The 18,340-nt window shown below is 38.6% G+C and overlaps 3 protein-coding genes across 4 annotated transcripts; 2 read left to right on the top strand and 1 right to left on the bottom strand.

Moving 5' to 3' along the window:
* LOC109231944 (ankyrin repeat-containing protein At5g02620-like) lies at positions 5,515 to 10,112 on the top strand. 2 transcript variants are annotated; one of them, XM_019397546.1, is made up of 2 exons: positions 5,515 to 6,095; positions 9,856 to 10,112. In XM_019397546.1, the coding sequence occupies exons 1-2, from the start codon at positions 5,522 to 5,524 to the stop codon at positions 9,951 to 9,953; spliced, it is 672 nt and encodes a 223-aa protein (XP_019253091.1). In that variant the 5' UTR covers positions 5,515 to 5,521; the 3' UTR covers positions 9,954 to 10,112. The 2 variants fall into 2 exon arrangements, with proteins under 2 accessions (XP_019253091.1, XP_019253092.1); XM_019397547.1 differs by lacking the exon at positions 9,856 to 10,112 and adding an exon at positions 8,646 to 8,725.
* Positions 7,758 to 9,825, bottom strand: LOC109231943. The gene is made up of 2 exons (XM_019397545.1): positions 9,004 to 9,825; positions 7,758 to 8,850 (listed from the first exon to the last, which is right to left on the bottom strand). The coding sequence occupies exons 1-2, from the start codon at positions 9,178 to 9,180 to the stop codon at positions 7,837 to 7,839; spliced, it is 1,191 nt and encodes a 396-aa protein (XP_019253090.1). The 5' UTR covers positions 9,181 to 9,825; the 3' UTR covers positions 7,758 to 7,836.
* Positions 10,015 to 10,572, top strand: LOC109231945 (protein ACCELERATED CELL DEATH 6-like; the record flags this gene model as incomplete). The annotated part of the gene is made up of 1 exon (XM_019397549.1): positions 10,015 to 10,572. A coding segment is annotated over one exon (465 nt), but the record flags the coding sequence as incomplete, so codon positions are not given.

Genomic DNA, 18,340 nt, shown 5'->3' with positions numbered 1-18,340 from the left:
CCAAATATTCAACAATGCAGAATGTGGCTATTTCTGTAATAGACTAGTTTTAGTTTTCAGAATGTTAATATCAGTATTGGGCACACACGCTCAAATATTGATAGTAGGAGGTATGTAATTGACAAATTATATTGTCTTACCCCGTGTAAGACATCATGTGACTTCTTTCCTTTTATTTAGATATATATAAAAACTAGCCCTAGGCGCTCAGCCTAGTGGATTTACTAAAAAAAAAAAAAAAGAGACCTTGAACTTGGAGGGAAACAATTTAATGAGAGTCATGGCTGAAGTAGCCATAACATAGTGAAGCAACAAAAGTGTTGAGAGAAAATAGGTGAATGCTTTCTCCATAACTATGGCAAGTAACTATGTGAGTTTGAGACTTTAATTAAAAAGCCACGAGATCTTGCTTTTTGGTCTTTATGGTATTTAACATGTCTTTTTAGGATTTTCGTTTTTCCATTCAAATCACGTTAAAGGAAAACGGAAAATTAATTTTCTTCATTTATTCTGTCATATCATTGCTAATACTACTAAATCGAGTTCATAGAAACAAGAACATGACTTTGTTAAGATTTTGCGTAACACATTTTAAATATTTATCTAACTTTTTCATAACTGCTTTACAATTGTTTTGAAATTTTTACTTGCTTCAGAGCATGTTTTTAGGAATTTATTAATAAAAATACACAACATTAATTTGTATTGGATGTTGTCGTTTTAGGGAAATTTTCCTGGTTATGTGGAAACTGGAGAAGACCAAATCAACCGAGTCTTTCAACCGTAAATGTTGAAAGTCTTTGCTTTCTTTTATAGGTACTTCTTCAGGAATTTTGTTGCCTTCATTTTCTCGAGAATTGAGGGGTGAAAAGTAGTGCTACATGTACTAATGTTATACTACACTATCTATATAGAGAATTTTTATGTGAGTAGCATATTTTATAATTGATCGTAACTGCTTATTATCCTATTTTATTTAGGATAGAATCTGAAGACTTTACATTCTACTTATCATTTTGGCAATATGCTAATGCCAATAATATTTAAACTTTCAAAATAATACAATTAGCAATTATTCTCTTTGTAGTTTAATTTCTTGATGGCAATGTGGAAGGCGTGTGCGAGGCGGAAAGGGGGAGGGTCAGTCTTTAAGACGGGCGGGGCAGTCAAAGCTACTAGATTTTCAAGACTGTATGGGGCTCCAGGCGCAATTAGGTAATAATTAACCAAAATATTTGTTTAGTTTAGCGCATTTTTACATAAGATGGCAATGTAAATAAAAGAGGTGAAAGTATTTATGCAGGGTCAAGGGGAAGGGCCGCACTCCAAAGGGTGTGAAGTAGGTAGTAGACAACCTATCTTAATACAAGCATTAATGACTGCTTTCATGACTCGAACCTGAATTTTACCAGTGTTATAAGGCTCCCCTTCTAATTCCTCATGCGAGAATTTTTCAACAACTGAAGCTTCTTGTTTTAGGGAAATTTTCCAGGTTATGTGGGCCTCGAGGACTTGTGATGACCCGATAGGTCATCTCATGTTTTAGAACCAAATTTGTGTTCCGAAGCCTTAAATATCTCATTTTAACTTTTCTCTATTTGCGTGCGCGGTCCAGGTGTTTTTCTGGAAGGCTTATATGTTAAAATTGATAAAAATAAGAGTTTTGCCTTAAAAATTCATTTGAGTTGACTTCGGTTAACGTTTTGGGCAAACGAACCCGGATACATGTTTTAACGGTCCAGGTAGGTCCGTATCGAAATATGGGACCTGGGCGTATGCCCGGAATCAAATTCGGAGGTCCCTAGCTCGAGTTATTAATTATTGTTGAAAATTGAAAGTTTAATGATTTTTAAGAATTGACTGATGTTTGGTCCTGTTGATACCGGGTTCGTATTTTTGTTTCGGAGCCCGGTACAGGTTCATTATTATATTTATGACTTGTCTGTCAAATTTGGTGAGAAACGGAGTTGGTTTGACGTGATTCAGACGTTTGGTTGTGAAAATAGAAGTTTTAAAGTTTTCTTGAAAATTTCATTTGATTTGGTGTTAAATTCGTAGTTCTAGGTATTATTTTGGCGATTTGATCGCGCGAGCAAGTTCGTATGATATTTTAGGACTTGTGTGCATGTTTTGTTTGGAGCCCCGTGGGATCGGGTGAGTTTCATTCGGATAGAGTACGGACCATTTGAACTTAGAAAATTTTTGGTTTTCTCATTTCTGCTGGTGTCTGGTGTAAGCTTTTATGCGGTCGCGAATGGCCAACCGCGATCGCAAAAGGTAAATTGGGACTAGGGGAAAAGTACCCTACGTGAATGCGAGGAAAAGGACGCGAACGCGGAGCAATGGGGGGACTACACTTCACGAACGTGTCCACACCTACGCAAACGCGTAGCATTAGATGGGCTGGGCTGGGGGATTTGAGGTTACACTACGCGAACGCGGAGGTCAGGAGGGTTAAATCTCCGCGAGCGCGTGTAACCTCTCGCGATCGCGTAAACCTAACAGGCACTGCTCTTCGCGAACGCGTCAGGATTCACGCAAACGCGATGAATACCTGACGCCCAGTTATTAAAAACAGAACCATTACGGGATTTTTGCCATTCTTTCAAAATTTCAAAACTAGAAGACCTAGAGGCGATTTTTCCAAGAGATTTTCTTCCCCAATTTGTTAGTAAGTGATTCTAACCCACTTTCTTTCAATTACCCATTACATTTTATAAGTTTTCAACCTAAAATCTAGGATTTTTATGGTGGAAATTGGGGGTTTGGGTAGAATTAGGGATTTTTGTAAAATTGGAATTTAGACCTCAAATGGAGGCCGAATTTCGAAAAAAATTACATAACCGGGCTCGGGGGTGAATGAGTAAATGGATTTTAGTCCGAACCTCGGGTTTTGACCAAGCGGGTCCGGGGTCGATTTTTGACTTTTTGGGCGAAAGTTTGAAAATTTTAAATCTATGCATTGTAATTGATTCCTTTAGCATTATTTGATATTATTGAGTCAATTGTGGCTAGATACGAGTGGTTTGGAGATTTATTCTAGGGGAAAGGCCCGGTAGAGCTTTGAATTGACTGCGGAGTGAGGTAAATGTTGTGTCAAACCTTTACTTGAAGGAATTAGGAATCCTAAGACTATGTGCTATGTGATTTTCATGTGAGCGGCGTATATACGAGGTGACGAGTTCTTATACGCCGCCGAATTATCTATTTTCCCTGATTTTCCATATTTCCTTAATTGTTTCCCTTCCCTGTCTTAACTGTTATATGCTCTAAATGCTTTGCATGCTTAACCGCTAACAGTTATTCAATATCTTCTCCTGTTAATGATGTTAGCTCTTTTCATAGTTTCATGATTCTCTGCTATTTTCTTAAAAGGACTTACTTCTACCTTCTAATTTTTAATTACTGGATTGGTCTCGCTGTGTAGTATTACTTGTGTAGATTCCTATATTGTACAAGGTTTCCCTTCTTGGTTCAGTTTGATATTTATTGATGTAAAAGTTTCGTGGTTTGAACTATTGATTTGACTGCGCACATTGAGTATTTGGTACTGATATCGTGGGATCAGGTTGCACGCCACAGCAGGTGTAATAAGGATGGATTGATATGGTGGAATAAGGGCGAATTCGTACTGTATGGTGGGATCAGGTTGCACGATGCAATAGGTGGAATAAGGCTGGATTGATATGGTGAAATAAGGGTGAATTATGATACTGATATTGATACATGGTGGGATTCGGGTTGCGCGTCACAACATTTTTATAGTATCTCTGTTGTTATTATTACTACGGCGAAATAAGGGAGGATTCTGTGTTGTACGGTGGGATCGGGTTGCGCGCCGTAACTGCCTATGTGTTTTCTTTTCTTGAGCTGAGTTGGTTTTCGGTATTCTTATTTGAACTGCTAAGGATTGGTAATTCTGGACGACACTGGTTGTTTTCTTGAGGTTGTAGTTATTATTTTCATTGAGTGTTTTATCCTGTTCCATATTTCCATTTTCTGTCATTATTATATACTGCATACAGATTGTACTGTAAGTGACCCGCCTTAGCCTCGTCACTACTTCGTCGAGGTTAGGCTCGGAACTTACAGAGTACATGGGTTCGGTTGTACTCATACTACACTCTGCACTTCTTGTGCAGATTTTGGAGTCGGTCCCAGCAGCGGTTATCAGTGAGCTCAGATGGGTCAGCGCACAGAGACTTGAGGTATAACATCTCAGCGCTCGCACTCCGGGAGTCCCCTTCCTTGTTTTATTTAGCTGTGTACTTTCTTTCAGACAGCTCTGTACTTATTTCAGACCCTTGTATGTGTTATTCTAGTAGCTCGTGCACTTGTGACACCAGGTCGAGGAATTTGTAGTAGATATTTGGCAGTTTTAGTTTCCGCATTTATACTTTAGAGTATTTCAGTTATTTCTCATTAATTAATTCATATGTTAAAAATTGATAATATATTCTAACATTGGCTTGCCTAGCAAGTGAAATATTAGGCGCCATCACAATCCCGACGGTTAGAATTCCGGATCGTGACAAGTTGGTATCAGAGCACTAGGTTATATAGGTCTCGCGAGTCACGAGCAAACTTAATAGAATTTGAAGAATCGGTATGGAGATGTTTGTACTTATCCAACCACTCATCATTCCGGCGAAGCTCGGCTATGGGAAGTGACAGGTCAGTCTTTAAGATGGGAAGGGCTAGGCTGGAATTATTTTTCAAAATGCAAACAGAATTGCCACAAGGACCAACATGTAAATGTATAATAAATGAAACATTGGTACAATTTCATGAAGTTTGTATACTTGGTCAATGCTATGAAGGAGTTACATAGGGGTTTTGCCAGTTTTAATACATTGTTGATGGCGGGCCAAAGGGATCGAATAACTTGCATGATTATATATATAACTTTATCAAGATCCTTTACTTTCAACCAAAGTATCAAATGGAATAACATGCAAAATTGAAACAACACTTTACGTACTCGCTGAACGACACATTTCGTTTATCGAGAGTCAACCCTAGCATTTTGAACGTTTTAGGGAGTAAAAGCTAACAAGGGTCACACTAATGTTGTGAGCGTGCTACCACGTACTACAACCAGGGGCAAAGCTACACTCTGGTAAAGTGGTCAATTGACCACCTTTCATCGAAAAATTACACTGCATATATAAGTAAAATGTTAGATTTTAGAGGTACATAATATATATTGAACACCATTTGTCGGGAATTTTTTCTACTTCTTTCAAGTTTGAAGACCCTTGGAGAAATTCCTCCCTACACGCCACCGACTACAAGTCCGGTAGTTTGTAAGAGGAAGAGTAAAATTAAAAGGGATTGGAATAACTTGCAATATCGTATAACTTCCTCAAGATCCTTTACTTTCAACAAAGGAATATTGGAATAACTTGCAAGATCATATAACTTCCTCAAGATCCTTTACTTTCAACAAAGGAATGGAATAACTTGCAAGATCATATAATTGGATGAATATGGATATATCACATACCCGAAATCAAAAGAGATGGATCCAACCTTTTATAAGGCTGCAGTGGAAGGCAACACCGGAGAGGGCAACGACTTCCTACCACAGTTGATTGGCGATGAAGAAATTGGCTATCAAATCACTCAGAAAGGCAACACAGTCATCCACGTCGCAGCCCTTTATGGCCACTCCGATTTCGTCCAACGAGTCCTCACTATTTCCCCGGCATTGTTATGCCGTCAGAACAAGAAACATGAGACAGCACTTCACGTAGCAGCTAACGAGGGTCATGCTGAAGTTGTCCGCGTGCTGCTCAGTGAAGGACGACGAGAGGCAAAGCAGATCATGATGCGGATGACAGATGACAATGGAGATACGGCCTTGCACAAAGCTGTGAGGAAGCGACATTTTGGTGTGGTCACTCTCTTGGTGAAAGAAGATCCTGAGTTCGAATTTCCAGCAAACAATGCTGGGGAGACACCTCTGTATCTGGCTGCGGAGTCTAATTTTGTGGGTGCTTTGCATGAAATCTTGGAACACTGCAAGAAACCATCTTATTCAGGACCATGTCAACGAAACCCTATGCATGCAGCAGTCATATTCAAATACCCCAGTAAGAATAGTACACCTGTTTGTTCAGCTTTCCTATTATTACATGTCAGATAATCTCAATATTTGGCTTGATTATGGGCTATGTTGTGCGGACTCTTCGAAAATATTGTTGAGTGTATGTCAGATCCTCCAAAAAAAAGAGTATTTTTAGAGGATCTGACACAGATACGACAGTGTTTTGGAGAGTCAGCGCAACATAAATTATGGGTTCATATTCCTTACGTCATGGTTGATTAATGCACAACTTAGCTGAATTATAATGTATACGATCCAAATTCTAATGATCCTGCACCTCAGCTATAATTCCCGTATAGTGAACCCTTACGAACTTTCAACGGAACAGCGCATTTAATACCGACATAATCCGTAATAATGATCTTAATAGTGTAGAAATATTATATTTTATTCATGTACTTTGGTGAATAAGAGAAGTCTTGAATATAATATGGTGATGCTTTGTACCCTAGATACATTGATAAAGATCACTTATAAATACATATGTATTTGAGCCAGTTTGGATGAGCCTAATTATGAGGAAGATCTTTTCCTACGCTTCTCATCTGATGGGTTTGAGTGAAGTTTAAGTACGGTAATGATACACTTTTGACTCGTTTAATGATATATCCTTTATTTTTCGCTTTAGAAATAAACCTACACAAAGGTGGAAGTTTATTATACTAAAGGGTAAACTACGCTAAGTACATTTATATTATCACTCGCTTTCGAATACATTCTTTGTATTTTTGAATCAAATGTACACTTACTACCCTTATATTCCCCCTGTTCCAATTTATGTGAACCTGTTTGACTGGGCACGGAGTTTAAGAAAAAATGAAAACTTTTGGAATTTATGGTCTAAATAAGTCAAAAGGGGCCCAGAGTATTTGTGTGGTTATAAAAGCTTCTCACTAAGGGTAGAATTGTAAATTTAAGCTAAATTGTTACCAAATTTAGAAAGGGGTCATTCTTTTTGGAACGGACCAAAAAGAAAATAGGTTCACATAAACTGGAACAGAGGGAGTACTATATTTGAAGTCCTACACATATATTAACATCATTAGCTAGTGTTTAATTAACCTTTCTGATTTTCTTAATAATATATTGGAAAGTTTTCATATTTGCCCTTGTAATTTACAAATAAAGTCTAGATTTACTTTTTGTTTGAAGTTTGACTTACTGGTGTCCTTGCCGTAAAATTCTTCATTTTCGACATAATTCACTCCATAAATATTTTCATTAGTGTTTATCCATGCATCTGAGTCATTAATATTATTGAACAACTCATTTTTATTGAACAAAACCTGCGGCCAGCACTCTAGCACTGCCACTAGCAGTAGTGTACTGCAATGGAAAAGAAGTACCTCTGTCTTGTTAAACATTGTCATATATATATTTGGACGGAGGGGATACCTGTTCGTGTGCTACACATACACTGTTGGTTCTTGATAAAGAAATTAAGGGAAATAACTGGAAAGATGACAAGATAATAGAAAAAATATACTGGAATAGATGTAAAAGGAACTGAAGCTGAAAATTCTATGTTATTTTACTGCATTTGGACTACAATTTATAAGAGAAATACTAACTTAAAAGACCTAAAAATCAGCACAAAATATGCTGAAAATAACTAACTCCTAGAGACTAGTTCACTCCTAAAGACTAGTTCAAAATTATTTCAAATTCAAACTAAATTACTGCAGTAAATAGCTGAAACAGTAAAATAATTTTACTGAGAGCAGCTTCTAAAGCATATTTCTAACACTCCTCCTTGCTTTTGAAGTTGCAAATTCTGAATTTGTCCCTTGTAAACCTTTAACTGGAAGTGACTTTGTACGTAAATCTGCCAACTGATCTTTGGACTTGCAGTGAATCGAGTTCACTTCTGTATTTTGCTGCATCTCATGATTGTTAATGAAATAAGTTGGCTCGTTTTTCAGCTTCATTTGCATCTTGCCTTGAGACTTGTCAACTTTTTTCCAGAATTGCATTTTCTGAAATATTGACAACTTCTTCCTTACCTTATTTTCACATATGTCCTCAATTGGAGAATTACCTGCACTTAGTAGATTCTTTTGGCTCCATTCTTCATCTTCGGTTGGATCAAATAAGAAATTTTTACCTCTCATTTTAATCCTTAAAATCTCAAGTCCAGTTGCATCATAAATGAAACAATATTTATCTTCAAAGGATACTTTAAATCCTTTTTCCATTAGTTGTCCAACACTTAATAAATTTTGATCACTATCAGGAACATAAAGAACATCTGAAATTTTCTTAGTACCTGAATTTGTTGGGATTGCAACAGTTCCTTTTCCTTTAGCAAGAATATAATTACCATTTCCAATTCTGACTTTCTTATTTCCTATAGACGTGAACTCTTTGAAAAGATTTCTGTCATATGTCATGTGGTTTGTATAACCACTATCAATCAACCAAAAATCAGATTTTTTGGTTGAAAGAATAGTTGCCACAAACAAGTGATCTTCTTCTTCTTCATTGGCGACTTGGGCATCTGCTTCATGCTTTTGATATTTGCCTTTGCAAATTACAGCTTCATGACCAAGTTGGTTGCAAATTTTGCACTTTGCATCTGGCCTCTTCCAACATTTGAATGGTGGATGACCTTTTTTGCCACAATGCTGACAAGGCGGGTAAATTTTTTTAACATTATTACCCTTGCTTTGAGTTTTGTGGTTGGCTGCCAGGGCTCCTTCAACCATACCATCTTGCCTCATAAGCCTCCTTTGCTCTTGTGCCTGCAATGTATTTAAGAATTCTGCCAAGGTAATCTTGGATAGATCCTTTGTATTTTCCAAGGTAATTATGAATACTTCATATTTTTCAGGCACCGTAACAAGAATTTTTTCAACATTTCTTGGATCTTTAAATTTAGTACCAAGCAATCTTACCTTGTTAACAATGCCAAGCAACCGATCTGAGTATTCTTTGACAGTCTCAGATTCCTTCATTATCTGCAACTCGAATTCCCTTATTAAATTCAACACCTTCATGCCTCGTATTCTTTCATCTCCTGTATATTCTCCCTTCAGATAATCCCATATTTCTTTTGCTGATTTGAGATCCATAACTCGCGTGAAAATTGTTGCAGACACACCAGTACACAAAGTTGCTTTCGCCTTTGATTTTCTGGTTTTCTTTCCTTGTGACTCTTGATCTGGGCCATGGTGGGATTGTTAGGCAGCGGAAGAACATCATAATCCTCTTCCACGGCCTCCCAAAGATCTAAAGCCTCCAAGTAAGTCTCCATTCTCACTGCCCACAGTTGGTAATTTTCACCATCAAAGACTAGAGGAGCAAATTGAGAAAAACTCATTTCAGTCTCCATCTCACTCAAGAAAAGATTTTACTTAGGTCCCTTAAGAAGATGGCTCTGATACCAATTATTGGTTCTTGATAAAAGAAATTAAGAGAAATAACTGGGAAGATGACAAGATAATAGAAAAAATATACTGGAATAGATATAAAAGGAACTTAAGCTGAAAATTCTATGTTATTTTACTGCATTTGGACTACAATTTATAAGAGAAATACTAACTTAAAAGACCTAAAAATCAGCACAAAATATGCTGAAAATAACTAACTCCTAGAGATTAGTTCACTCCTAAAGACTAGTTCAAAATTATTTCAAATTCAAACTAAATTACTGCAGTATATAGCTGAAACAGTAAAATAATTTTTACTGAGAGCAGCTTCTAATGCCCATTTTCTAACATACACTCAACTCATGTTATGAAATATAGGGCATAATGATAAAGCATTTGCTACAAATTGGTCGATTTGGAAGACGGGACGTGAAGATAAAACTGAAGAACAAGAAAAAGCCAATGACAGAGAATGAGAAGGAAAAAAGGAAGGAGAAGGCTGAAAAAGTGAAGGATAAATTTATGACGGTAGCTTAAACACATCTAGTTGTGGCCACACTAATAGTTACAATTACCTTCGCAGCTGGTTTCACATTGCCAAGAGGATTTGACAGCAATCCCGGCCCTAATCAAGGCATGGCAATTCTAATAAGAAAAGCAACTTTCAAAGCGTTTGTTTATACGGATACCATTGCATTTGTATGCTCCACTGGTGCTGTATTCAGTTACTTCGCCATGGCAGTAAGGGTTGTACTATTTGCTGAAATTTATACGAGTGTCCTTTCGCTATATGGGCTCGCGACCTTGTTGCAGCTTTTGTCTATGGCAGCATTTGTACTTGCATTTGTTACTGGCATGTTTGCTATTTTAGCACATTCAATGGGAGTTGCGGTTACTGCCATCGGCTGCATCTCATTCCTTATCTACTTTAGCATGTTGTATATGGTATTCAATTGGGAGTGCTTTCGGTACATTCCAAACGAAATATTAATGCGTCTCTAATACTGTACAATCGAGGGTCTGTCAGAAATAATTTCTCTACCTTCACCTAGTAGGGTAAGGTTTGCGTACACGCTACCCCCTGCAAACTTTACTTGTGGGACAATACTAAATTTATTATTATTGATGTTACTGTATTTATATAGTACATAGTTCAGCAGTCATGAATGATTTTGATGCACTTGAGATACTATTATTGTCTTTATATGTTGAATTTATAAGTTGTTAAGCAATACATTCACCATGCTCAATCACAAAAAAGGTGCAGATTTAGGATAGAAGAAGAGGAAACATAATGGTTTTTAAGACAATAAAGGGGAGAAAGGTCAAATTTTCCTCCGAACTATAACAAAAATATCCATTGCTTCCCTATGACCGTTCATCGTTTTTGGCGTTTTAGAGATATAAAATAGAAATTCAGGATGATTTTTAATTTTTTGTGTGCTAATGCCCACAGCATCTTCATAAATTCGGGCGACGGACTCCGAATCCCCTAAAAATTTCTAGGCCCATCAGAAACGACCTAATAAACAATAATTATTACTTTGTTGTGATTTATTCCTCGCTTTTTGGCGTTATAGGGCCATAAAACAGGAATTCATGATGATTTTCGATTTTTCTTGTGCTAATGTCCACGCCATCTTCATGAATTCGGGCGACGGGCTCTGAATCGCCTAAAATTTTGTGGGCCCATAAGAAAAGACCTAATAAGCAATGGGCATCGCTTCGCCATGAGTGTTTTTGGCATTTTAGGGCCATAAAAAAGAAATTATTCACCTGGTGACATCCAGGTGAATAACAGAGGTGACATCAAAAAGTGCATTAACTATCGGGGTATGAAGTTGCTTAGCCATATTATGAAAGTCTGGGAGAGTGGTAGAGCTAAGGGTGAGGAGGGGTGTGTCTATTTCCGAGAACCAATTCAGATTTATGCCGGGAAGTATGACTACAGAAGCTATTCACCTGGTTATTATATTGATGTAGCAGCATAGGGAGAGGAAGAATGATTTTCATATGGTGTTTATCGACTTAGAAAAGGCGTACAATAATGTCCCGAAAGAGGTTTTCTGGAGATGTTTGGAGGCTAGAGGTGTACCTGTTGCCTACGTTAGGGTGATTAAGGACATGTATGATGGAGCAAAGACCCGAGTGAGGACAGTGGTTGGGGACTCGGACCATTTTCCGGTTATGATGGGTTTGCATTAGGGGTCGGCACTCAGCCCCCTTTTGTTTGCCCTGGCGATGGACGTAGTGACGTGCCACATCCATGTGGAGGTGCCATGGTGCATGCTATTTGCAGATGATATTGTATTGATTGACGAGACGCGAGGCAGTGTGAATGCGCAGTTAGAGGTACGGAGGCAGAACCTGGAGTCTAAAGGTTACAAGTTAAGAAGGACTAAGGAGGGGAAGAGGTGAGGCTGGACTCGCAGGTCATCCCTAGTAGAGGAAGTCTTAAGTACCTTGGGTCTATTATTCAGGGGAATGGGGATATTGATGAAGATGGAACACATCGTATTGGGGCGGGATGGATGAATTGGAGACTCGCCTCCGGTGTTTTGTGTGACAAGAAGGTTCCACTGAAAATTAAAGGTAAGTTCTACAGAGTGGTGGTCAGACTGACGATGTTGTATGGGGCCAAGTGTTGGCCAGTCAAGATCGCTCATGTCTAGAAGATTAAGGTAGTAGAGATGAGGATGTTGAGGTGGATGTGCGAGCACACCAGGTTAGACAGAATTAGAAATGATGTTATTCGGGACAAAGTGGGTGTTGATGTTTCATACTTCAATACCACACAAGAAGGGGGGGTGATTTGTGTGGTGAACAATATTTCGCTTAAGCTTTTTATGGAAGGACCTGGTTCTTCTAAGTGTTCCTTAACCTACTATTGCAGAAATATTAAATGCGAAAAGTAAAGAACACAAGTATTTTATGTGAAAAACACCCGGCTCAAAAGGTAAAAAAACCACGATCTACTTTCCAGTAGTATTTTCCCAAACTCTCCACTAAAATCACTGAGCCAAAAACTGCATTTACAAAAACTCTTTTGTAAACCTAGGACTAACTCTAATCCCGTTGTGGCAAACAGCCTCTAACTGCTGCGACAACTTCAAGTTAACTCTAACTTGAAAACTCTGAGTACCTATTACAATTGCCTCTAGATAAAGCTGAAAGGTACAATATGAAACCACCTACTACAATTGAACTAGAATAAAAGACAGACACTTGGAACTGGTTCTTCTATCTGGTTCAAGTAGCTTCAGGTTTGCACTCTAGAATCAGACACGAACTACTTGCAAAATTGTCTTGCTATTTTGCTCTCAATTCACGTTTCACTTTCTGCTTATGTGTGTTCCCTGTAAAAGAGAATAACACTGATATTTATAGAGTTAGTAAATAGAGATTGACTAGAATTCTGATGCTACTCTTCCTTGGTGGAAGAGTCTAGTTGATCTTAACCTCTAACTCCTTCCCTTTCTTAAACCGTGTTCTCTTTGAGTAAGAAGTCCTTCTCCTTATCCAATATGCAACCTTTTCGATCAGGATCAGGAGATATTACTTCTTTCAAGTTAAGTTTATCTCCTTCACGTGCATCTTACATGCTTAAGTCTATCTGTATTTGTGCTCCACTGGGATGGACCTAGTTCATGTCTGAGTTCTTTGTCAGTCTTCAAAACTAACCTTTACTTGGGCCAACAAATTCCCCCTTTTTGATGATGACAAACTCTGTGCTTTTCATACACTTAGGCCCTGCCAAACTCAGCTCAACATCAATGCAATGTTAGAAATTTGTCTCACTTATCATCAAGGACCAGGTTCATTAGGTTATAAACATCACTATTCAGAATATAAAGCACAATGGCATCATCGAAAAGTTGCATACACAAAGTGTGATTCCTAGATTTTAAAAATTACTCATGGCCACTAGGGCAACTACAACTGCATTCATGGATTAATCATCAGTAATCAACTACACATTCAAACTATCAAGGAAAGAGAAACAGTTAACAAGAGCAAAAGCAGCAACTTCATTGATAGAGAATTTGATTCTGCCACAATCCACAAAAAGAAACAAAAACAGTTAAAACATGAGCAACAAAAAGAAAAATCCCTAATCTGGGTCACTGAAAGGTCTAGTCAAGGTTCAGGAAATGAAGGCTTCGGAAACTAAGGCTTGGAAAAACTGGAGGGTTGGGTTTTGGCTCGGAGAAGGTGCAGCATGTCTTGAAGAATTCCATTATTCTTCTCCTTTTTCCTTTGTGAGCTCAGTTCTGAGAGCATCTCTCTCAGATTCTACCTCTGCCAAACGAGTCTTCAGCCTTGCTATCTCAGCATTCTTTGCCCCACTCTCCTGCAATAGAGCTCTAACCTTGCTATTGATAGGTGTCTTTTTAGATAAACTAGGTTCATTGGGAATGGCAGTGACCTCATAATCACAAGCAATCAGAGTATTGATTCCAAAATGGTCTTTGCTTGTGGCCATCCCCCACTTCTTCACTGGCACCTTACAATGGGCAAGAACAGTAGTGAGAATGAAACCATAAGGAGTGGCATGGGCCTTGGAGCCATTGATAACCCGATAAAGTAGCTTGATCATAAACCCAGGCCAATTGATCTGCTGCCCACTTTCCAGACACTCCATCAAAACCAAGTCCATGTAGTTGGCAATGTGCCTTCTTTCCTGCCTAGGCAGCACACGCTTGTTGACGAATTCAAATAGTACTTTGCGGGATGGCTTCATTTCACTCTTATGCACAACCTTGGCCTCATTTATTTCTGTGCTATCACAGAACTTCCTAGTAATGGCTAGGGAAGTAGGAAGGGAGTCCAGACTTGACCATTTTTGCCTAGTGTAGTCATCATAACCTTCATAAGGAATACCATGGATTTCACCCAGCTCTTTTGCATCAAAAGACACTTGAACCCCTTTTACCTGGCTGGTAACTCTTCCATCCTTGACCTCTACATTGGCCATGAACTCCATTATCTCATTTCTGGCAAGCCTGCCATCTAACTGAAGGACCATGTCCTTCCACCCCTGAACCTCTAGCGTGTAACCCAGTAGAACCATCCCTGGTTCTTTCACGTCCTTCAAAAGTCTACCCTTCAAGATAGTTTGTTTGCCAAACTTGGCCAGCTTATCTTGTTCATTATCGGATTCATCCTCTTCATCACCACTCCAATCTTCCTCCTCAGTAAACTTAACTAGCTTGGCTTTCACAGCAGACCGTGTCCTTTTAGCTAAAGTAGAAGGTTCAACAGACTTGGATACAGATGAAGACTTTTTTGAGGAAGTCTTGGTCTTCTTGAGATTAGGGGTCTGAACCTCCACCTCCATAGTCACATGTTCACCCTGATTGACCGGGTCCATCTCATCCACATCAACAGGCTCTGCCTCCTTTGCTTTTCCTTTGTCCATTCTTTTCTTCTTAATTTCTTCCATAGCTTTCTGCAACTCCTCTTCACTCTGCTTCAACTTACTTCTTGTGGCCCTTCCTTTTGGTAAAGGAATATCAGTAGTTGTCGGAGAAGCAACCTTCCTTTTCTTGGGGTTATAGCTGGCACCAACCTTCTTCAGAAGATCTGCTAGGGTCTCCTCAATAGATAAACCAGGTTTATCTATATGCGTACTGAGATTTACCAGCCCTTCAGCAACTTCCCCTGAACCACTGCCCCCTATTTTCTTGCTACTTTTTACCACTTTTTCTAGCTCAACTCCACAGATAGCCATTTTAACCGTTTCAGGGGTGGGTGAAGAATCAGCCACTTCTTTCTTTTTTCCCCCCACATCACTACTCACACCCTCACTCTCTTTTTCTTTTTCTCTTTTATTTTTACCTCCTCTCCTTCTTGACTCAGGCGTTTCCACATCTACAACAAACCCAACCAAAACAAATCGATTTTCCTTTTCAGCTAGATCAGAAATTACCTCAGTAGAGGGATTTTGCACAGAAGTTACCTGCTCAGAATCAGAAGACCCAAATCCTTCCCCCCCACTCGCATACTTGAAAGAATCATCTAAATTTTGGGAATCTTGGTCTTGACTAGCCTTCAATTGTGCATTTAATTTCTTGGAAAGCACACCTGTAGCCACAGTTTTCGAGCAAGCATCTTTACTCGCCTTCTCCTAGGTTGAGGGGTAGTGCTGGGTGAGGAATGGTAGAGGAATCGGTGGGAGTAGGTGGATGAGGTGTGCCTGGGTTGTCTTAAGGGTTTGTCATTCTCTCAAAAGTGGAAGGTTTGAAATTTTGGAAGAGAAGAGAAGAGAAGACAGAGAATTTGTGACGGTTTTTGAAAATTATGAGAGTGGCAGTGGTGGTGATGATGGATTTTAAAGGGATAAGGTAACTAATATACAACAGCAGCTTTTTGTAGTCAAATAGAAGTCTAATCACCCTGAACTTTCAGGTTGAAAGGGCGGTTAAGCTTCCCTAGAATCTAGGCATTTTAATACGGGGAGGAGTCCAGTTGAAACATAGGTAGGACTCTGCTCATGAATTAAATATTAATATTTCTAACTGTGCAGAGTGTAGAAAATATACCTCGTTATTCAGATGAACTAGTACTGATGAAACAGGTTCCTCACTAAGAATCCTCTTGATCATGCCTCAATTTGCCAAAATAGAGAAAAATTTTGTTAGAGATCAGTGAGTCATATGAACACATGGCACAGGTGTATACTATTTACAGTATGAGACTGAGCAAAGATTAATCTTGATATTTACACAAGTTCCAGATTTCCTAACCAAATTTTTTTTCATTGAGCATTCTGAATTGGCTCCATTAGGTGATCTTAATCATCCCTAGTTCTAAACTGTTTCTTTCAAAGCTTTCTCTATTCAGTGCTTTTGTAAAGATGTCAGCAATCTGCTTATCAGTAGCACAAAATTCTATAGTGATCAGTCCTTTCTCATAGTTGTTCCTTAAAAAATGGTGTCTAAAATCTATGTGCTTTGTTCTCTTATGATGAACCGGGTTCTTTATCATACTAATAGCACTACTATTATCACAAAAAATAGGGATGCAACCAACTTCAATACCAAAATCCATCAACTGTTGTTTGATCCACAGCAATTGAGCACAACAAGAAGTAGCAGCAACATATTCAGCTTCAGCAGTAAATAAGGCCACTGAATTTTGCTTTTTAGTAGCCCATGACACAAGACATGAACCAAGAAAGTGTGCCATACCTGAGGTGCTCTTCCTGTCCACAAGGAAACCTGCATAGTCAGCATCAGCATACACTAGGTTAAAGTTACTACCTTTTGGATACCAAAGGCAAAGGTCAGTAGTGCCTTTCATGTATCTCAATATTCTCTTGACAGCAGTCAAGTGGGATTCCTTTGGATTTTCTTGAAATCGAGCACAAAGCCCTACACTGAAAACAATGTCAGGTCTGCTAACAGTAAGATACAAAAGTGAACCAATCACACCCCTATGCAACTTCTGATCAACAGATGAACCAGGTTCATCTATGTCCAATTTTGTGGCTGTTGCAATAGGAGTGTATATTTCTTTTGATTCATCCATTTTAAATTCCTTGAGACACTCTTTTACATATTGCTGCTGATGGATCATGGTTCCATTTGAGTTTTGTTTAATTTGTAAGCCTAAGAAGAAATTAAGCTCACCCATCATACTCATTTCAAATTCATTCCTCATTAGCTTAGAAAATTCCTTACTTAGTTTTTCAGTGGTTGCCCCAAAAATTGTGTCATCAACATATATATGTACTTCTAGATCCATACCTTTTTCCTTCAGAATAGAGTGCTATCAATTTTACCTCTCTTGCAGCCATGTTCAAGCAAAAATTTGGATAGTCGTTCATACCATGCTCTAGGAGCCTACTTGAGTCCATAGAGTGCCTTGTCTAGTTTGTATACATGATCCGGACACTCCTTGCTTTCAGACCCTGGAGGTTGTTTGACAAATACTTCTTCCTTTAAGTAGCCATTTAGGAAGGCACTCTTGACGTCCATCTGGTGAAGAGTAAATTCCATGTATGCAGCAAAGGCTATGAGGAGTCTTATTGCTTCCAACCTTGCAACTGGAGCAAAGGCTCATCATAGTCTATGCCTTTCTCTTGGCTATAACCTTGAACCACCAACCTTGCCTTGTTCCTTGTAACAATTCCATCTTCATCAAGTTTGTTTCTGAAGACCCATTTAGTGCCAATTACTGATCTATCATGGGGCCCTGGAACTAGATGCCAAACTTGACTCCTTTCAAACTATCTTGCATTGCATTTACCTAGTCTGCATCCTGCAAAGCCTCATCAACATTTTTAGGTTCAATAAGAGATAGGAAAGCATCAAAAGCACAAAGATTCTTTAATGACGATCTAGTTTTAATTCCAGAAGTTGGATCAGTAATTATGTTCTCAATGGGATGAGAACTTTGATACTTGTAAGGTTTCACAACCAACTGGTTTCTGCTTGATGTTTCTCCCATGTTTTGTTGCTGAGGAACAGGCTAATGAACAGGTTCCATTGAGGAATTAGATTCAGTTCCACTTTTTTCAGTTCCCCTGTCAGGTTGCCCTGGATGGAAGAACCTTTTCCAACACCTGTTCCTTCTTTTGGTGCAGCTTCAGCTTGGGCTGTGATTTTATTTACACTTTTTACCAGCCCAATAGCTTCATCTTCATGTTCCTGTCTCTCAGAAAGAATGTTAGTTTCATCAAAAATCACATGTACATATTCTACTACGCACATAGTTCTTTTGTTGTACACTTTATAAGCTTTGCTATGCGAAGAATATCCCAAGAATACTCCCTCATCACTTCTTGGATCAAACTTACCTAGGGAGTCCTTTCCATTGTTGTGCACAAAGCACTTGCATTCAAATGCCCTAAGATGGGATA

This window comes from Nicotiana attenuata, chromosome 9, assembly GCF_001879085.1.
Source record: "Nicotiana attenuata strain UT chromosome 9, NIATTr2, whole genome shotgun sequence".
NCBI classification, from domain to species: domain Eukaryota; kingdom Viridiplantae; phylum Streptophyta; class Magnoliopsida; order Solanales; family Solanaceae; genus Nicotiana; species Nicotiana attenuata.
The sequence above is the reverse complement of the archived record's forward strand: the minus strand, read 5'-3'. Positions and strand labels throughout refer to the sequence as shown.